Source organism: Galeopterus variegatus, unplaced genomic scaffold (assembly GCF_000696425.1).
Source record: "Galeopterus variegatus unplaced genomic scaffold, G_variegatus-3.0.2 Scaffold1528, whole genome shotgun sequence".
NCBI classification, from domain to species: Eukaryota; Metazoa; Chordata; class Mammalia; order Dermoptera; family Cynocephalidae; genus Galeopterus; species Galeopterus variegatus.
The window spans coordinates 1-5,847 of NW_007727639.1; the positions used below are offsets into that span (position 1 = coordinate 1).

Consider the following 5,847-nt stretch of genomic DNA (forward strand, 5'->3'; position numbering starts at 1 on the left):
GTGCGCCACCAGGCTGGCCCGAGTCAATACTCTTTTAGGGGTGGTAACAGCAGGACCTGAACATCCACCTCCACCAAAGCCAGCAGGAAGGGGCACCTAAAAAGGGTGACTGTCTGCTAAAAGAGAAGATTAAGTAGATGCAAAGTACAGCAAATAATACCCAAAACGTCCAGGATACAATAGAAAATCACTTATCCCATCAAAAACTAGGGCAATCACAATTTGAATAGGAAAATACAATCAACAGATGTCAACACTGGGATGAGCAAGATGTTGGAAGCTTGTGACAAGGATTTTGAAGTAGCCATCATAATAATGCTTCAGTGAGCAGTTACAGTCAGGAAATAAATGAAAAAATGAAATATCTTAGTGAAGAAATAGAAGATAAAAGAAAAGAACCAAAGGGAAATTATAGAACTGAAAAATACAATGAACAAAATAGAATACTCACTGGATGGGCTTAATAGTAGATTGGAGACAGCAAAGGAAATAATTCAAAAACATATCAGTAGAAATTACCAAATCTGAATAACAGGGAAAAAATTAACTGAAAAAGATGAACAGAGCTTCAGGGACCTGTGGGACTATGAGAATAGATCTAGCACTCATTTCATTGGAGTCCGAGCAGTAGCAGAGAAAAAGTGCAGTGCTGAAAAATGCTTGAAGAAATAAGGCCCCAAACTTTCCAAATTTGTCAAAAGGCATAAACTTACAGATTTAAGAAGCTGAGATAACTCCAAACAGGATAAATCCAACGACATCTGTACTGTGACAAATGATAATCAAACTTCTGAAAACTAAACACGAAAAAAAAAAAAAAGTATTGAAAGAGGCTAGAAAGAAACAACATATTCACTACAGGGAAGTAATCAGTTCAACTGACCGCAGATTTCTCATATGAAACCATGGAGGGCAGCAGGAAGGGGCACAATGTTTTTCAAGTGCTGAAGGAAAAGAACTATCAGCCATCGATTCCATACCCAGCAAAAGTATCCTTGAAGAATGAAGGGAAAATAAGGACATTCTCAGATGAAACTAAGCAAGTGTGTCACTAGCAGACATCCCCTTAAAGGAAGGCTAAAGGAAGTTCTCCAAACAGAAAGGAGGGGACAGAAGAAGGCTCGGAACTTCAGGAAAGAACAAACAACACAGTGGGTGAAGACGGGGTAAATAAAATAGACTTTCTCCTCAGAGGTTTCTTAAATCACATTTGATGGTTGAAGCAAAATTATAACACCCTATGGTGTAGTGCTCTATGTATGGAGAGGAAATAAGACAATTAGATTTCAAAGGTGGGGAAGGTAAAAGGATCTGAATGGAAATAAGGTATCTTCACTTCAAAGTGGTGAAATCTCACACTAGTAGACTGGTAAGTTAGTGTGTGTATTGTAACATCTAGAGCAAGCAGTAAGAATACCGTATGAAGCAATGTACTTAAAACATTATAGGTAAATCAAAATGAAATTGTAAAAAATGTTCGGGTAACTCAGAGGAGACCAAGAAAGGAAAAACAGTAGTTGAAACAGAGGGAACACACAAAACAAATAAAATGGCAGACTTATGCCCTCACATACCAATTGCTTTAAGTTGACAGACAGATTGGCAGAGTGGATTAAAACAAAGAAATGAGCCAATTGTATGCTGTCTACAAAACTCTTTTCAAACATAACAACACAGGTAGACTGAAAGTTAAAAACTGGGAAAAGATATACCATGTACGTATTAAGCAAAGAAAAGCAGGAACGGCTATATTAATATCTGATAAAGTCGACTACAGAGCAAAGGAAATTACTGAGGACAAAGGGACACTACAAAATGATAAAAGAAGACGTAAATGAATGAAGAGAACAAGCAAGAAAACCAGCATTTAAAAATATTACATGATTAAGCTCTTTTCCCTGTTGCCAAAATAAGAAAATGCCAACATTCCCTTGTAAATGGAGAAAGAGCCGGACAGTCTGTACAGAAAGATCGGCCACTTTATCTGCTGTAGCCTCCTGGCATCAGAGCAGTGTCCCTGTTTACGGGACTGTCTGACCAGTTGTGAAGACTACAGGTGACCAGATTTCTCAGTCGTATCCTCAAATTTCATCTCATTGCTAAGTGTATTTTGTTCTTAAAACCTAAAAGAGGGGGGGCCGACCCTGTGGCGCACTCGGGAGAGTGTGGCGCTGGGAGCGCAGCAGTGCTCCCACTGCAGGTTCGGATCCTATATAGGGATGGCCAGTGCGCTCACTGGCTGAGCGCAGTACAGACGACACCAAGCCAAGGGTTGCGATCCCCTTACTGGGCAAGGAAAAAAAAAAAAAAAAAACCCTAAAAGAGGGGGGGCCGACCCGGGGGCGCACTCGGGAGAGTGTGGCGGTGGGAGCGCAGCAGTGCTCCCACTGCAGGTTCGGATCCTATATAGGGATGGCCAGTGCGCTCACTGGCTGAGCGCAGTACAGACGACACCAAGCCAAGGGTTGCGATCCCCTTACTGGGCAAGGAAAAAAAAAAAAAAAAAACCCTAAAAGAGGGGGGGCCGACCCGGGGGCGCACTCGGGAGAGTGTGGCGGTGGGAGCGCAGCAGTGCTCCCACTGCAGGTTCGGATCCTATATAGGGATGGCCAGTGCGCTCACTGGCTGAGCGCAGTACAGACGACACCAAGCCAAGGGTTGCGATCCCCTTACTGGGCAAGGAAAAAAAAAAAAAAAAAAAAACCCTAAAAGAGGGGGCTTGAGAGCTCCCCGTTCTGGTATTAAGGGGGCCTCAGGTTAGGTTAGGTTAGATGGCTGCTGAGCAGAACACAAAGAACAGAGCCCCAGGGGGGGTCGCTTGTGTTCCCCCAGTAAATACCTTCTCTGAGATTAAGGCAGGGCCATGTGGCTAGAGCCAGTGTCCTCCCTCAGCAGGTTGGAGGGGTGCTCTCCTTCAGCTGAATGGCGCTCCCGAGGCTCACCTGCACAGCCTCAATCTCCTGCCACATCCCAACACGAGTGTACACTAAAGCCTGAGGGGCTGACGGAGCTCACATCCTGAAGCACCCACGGCACAGCCCTGCTAGCTCCAAGGAAGCAAACCCAGCAGAATAACGTTCCTGCCGGTTCATTCCTTAGTCGTTATAGGTGCTGGGGATACAACAGTGAGCAAGACAAACCCGAGTCCTGCTCTCGTGGAGTTCACATCCCATGAAGAAGGCGACTGAACAAGTAATTATAACCATTCCAGAGACAGGGTGAAGGCAGACGATAAAAAAGTAAAATGTGTGGAAGATTAGACAGTGATAAGTACCATGATGAAAAACGGAGCAGGAGAACATGGTAAACAGTGCTGCAGGGAGGGAGAGTACACAATTTTAAATAAGGTCTCCAGGGAAGACTTCACTGAGAAGATACTATTTGAGCAAAGACCTAAAGGAAGTCGAGAAGCAAACTGTGATTAACTGGATATAGTTTGTCCCAGGAGGGGCAAAGGCCCTGAGGCCAGCTCATGCCTGGTGACTTCTGGGAATGGGAAGAAGCTACCATAGCTAAAGGGGCTTAGGTATGTGTGTCCGGGGTGGTGGGGTAGGAGATAAAAGGCCTTGTGGACATTGTGACATTGGCTTCCTCTCTCAGTAAAATGTGGTGCCGTTAAAAGACTTTGAGCAGAAAGATGTGATCAGACATTTTAATACTGCACGTGGCTGTTGTGGTAAGAATTGACTGCCATAGGCAAGAGTGGAAGCAGAGAGACCAGCAGGGACACCCCTGCAGTGCTGTAGGCAAGTACCCATGCCTGCGTGGACCAGGGTCATGGCAGTGGAGGTGATGAGAAAAGTGGCCGGGATTCTTGATACAACGTGATGGTTTAGTCAACAGGATGCCCTGCTGCATTTGATGTCGAGAGTGAAAGATCAGGAGGCATCAAAGATGACTCTGAGGGATTTGGAATTAGCAACGAGACCAGGTTTCCATAGCAGAGACAGGAAATGGCTGCAGGAGAAGCAGCTGCGATGAGGGTGGGAACAGATCTGTTTATGGATGGGATTTAAAGCCCTGAGCCTAGAGGAGATGATAACTGAGGGAGTGCATAGATGCAGAGAAGAGGTCTGAGGCCGTTTAAAGGTTAAAGATAAGGAGGAAGCAGCAAAGGAGACTGAGAGGCGCTAGCCAGGAAGAAGGAAGCAAACCAGGGGAGTGCGAAGCCCTGGAAGCTCCTGCAGGATATGTCTGAAGGAGGAGGAGTGGATTGGCCGAGTCTAGCACCCTGAGAAAATCACTGGTCACCTGGACAGGAGCAGCTTTGGAGGGTGGTGCGAGAGGAAGCTCCACTCAACTGGGTTTAAGAGAGAATAAAAAGAAATTAGAGACAGTGGGCAAAACAACTCTTATGAGCAGTTTGCTTTAAAGGAAATGAGAAAATTTGGGTGATAGCTGGAGGGATAAGTGGGGTCAAGAGAGTTTTGTTTGTTTTTTTGAAAAATAGACATTATACCATGTTTATATGCCAGTGGGAAGGACCTAGGGTGAGGAGCATGGGAGATGCAGGATAGAGAATCGCTGGAGTGGTTTTCTAATGCCCTAGTGGAGTGGCTGACCTCTGCTAAGAGGGACCCTTTATGGGAGTCACAGGTGGGAGGCCCTGTGCTGGGGTTCAGGTGCAGGTGGGAGGGTGGAGGTGGAAGGGAGGCTCTGGAAGATCTCTTCTGATTTTATCTGTAAAGCTGGTGAACTAGGAAGCCGGGCCATTCCTGAGGATGAGGTGGGTGGGAGGTTAAAGTCATCCAGGGGAGGGATGGATGAGGTTGTAAGGCAGCACTAAGCCCCTGCAGACCCCCAGCTGTGAACTTAAAGGATGACCAGTGGCATGGGTTGTGTTTCTCCAGGTGCTTTGAGCTGCATGGTACAGATTCAGAGCAGGGAAGCAAAACGGAGGTAGCTTTACAGCCTCTCCAACACCTGCCGTGGGACTCCCCATGTCTAGTTAGGACAGAGGTCCCTTAGCTCCCTGTGGCTGGGTGGTCCTGACCGGCTGCCATGGGTGGGCAGGGAAGATGAGGGAAATTTCTCCTATGACCCCAGGTGGGAGCTAGGAGCAGTGTCATTCCTGGAAGAGTCTGAGGTCCCAGAGCGGCTCTTCTTGGTCAGGAGTGTCTTGTTAGTCACGACTACCTTCTGCTTTAATGGCTTTATCTCAGCGTCTTCTTCGAAGTCCCTCCTTGTCTCAAGCCCACTTAGTACCTCATAGGCTTTCTCGTAGTATTGAGGCCCCCTGGCTACTTTCTCATGTTTTTCCTCCCCTGTACTTTCAGGTTTGTGGTCTGCGGGCGTTCAGGATGCAGGTGTAAATGGACAGTGTGGCGACATACTCACCGACAAACGCTTCATGCTGGACATGCTGTATGCCCATAACAGAAAGTCTGCTGATGACGAGGACAAGGAGGAGGGCGGGACCGGGAGGACTGAGCAGGAGGCAGAGGCGGTAGCTAGCCTCGCCGCCAGGATATCCACCCTGCAGGCCAATTCCCAGGCCCAGGAGGAGAGCATCAGGAGGGTGGACATGGGCTGCCTGGACAACCGGGGCAGCGTGAAAGCATTTGCTGAAAAATTCAACAGTGGGGACCTGGGAAGAGGCTCCATCTCCCCAGATGCCGAGTCCAGTGACAAGGTGCCCGAGACAGCACCGGGGCAGCTGAAGACGGAGTCCGATTACATCTGGGACCAGCTCATGGCCAACCCGAGGGAGCTCAGAATTCAAGACATGGATTTCACCGACTTAGGGGAGGAGGATGACATTGACGTCCTGGACATGGACCTGGGTCACAGGGAGGCCCCGGGGCCACCACCGCCTCCCCCACCCACCTTTCTGGGTCTGCCACCCCC

The 5,847-nt window shown here is 47.7% G+C and overlaps 1 protein-coding gene across 1 annotated transcript in view; it reads left to right on the forward strand.

Moving 5' to 3' along the window:
* The first annotated feature begins 5,284 nt into the window (after positions 1–5,284).
* FHOD3 (formin homology 2 domain containing 3) overlaps positions 5,285–5,847 on the forward strand; it is a 57,719-nt gene continuing 57,156 nt past the window's right edge. Inside the window, exon 1 of the mRNA XM_008577531.1 lies at positions 5,285–5,814. Coding sequence (XP_008575753.1) covers positions 5,351–5,814 — 464 coding nt within the window. The 5' untranslated portion in view covers positions 5,285–5,350. The remainder of the gene's footprint in view (positions 5,815–5,847) is intronic.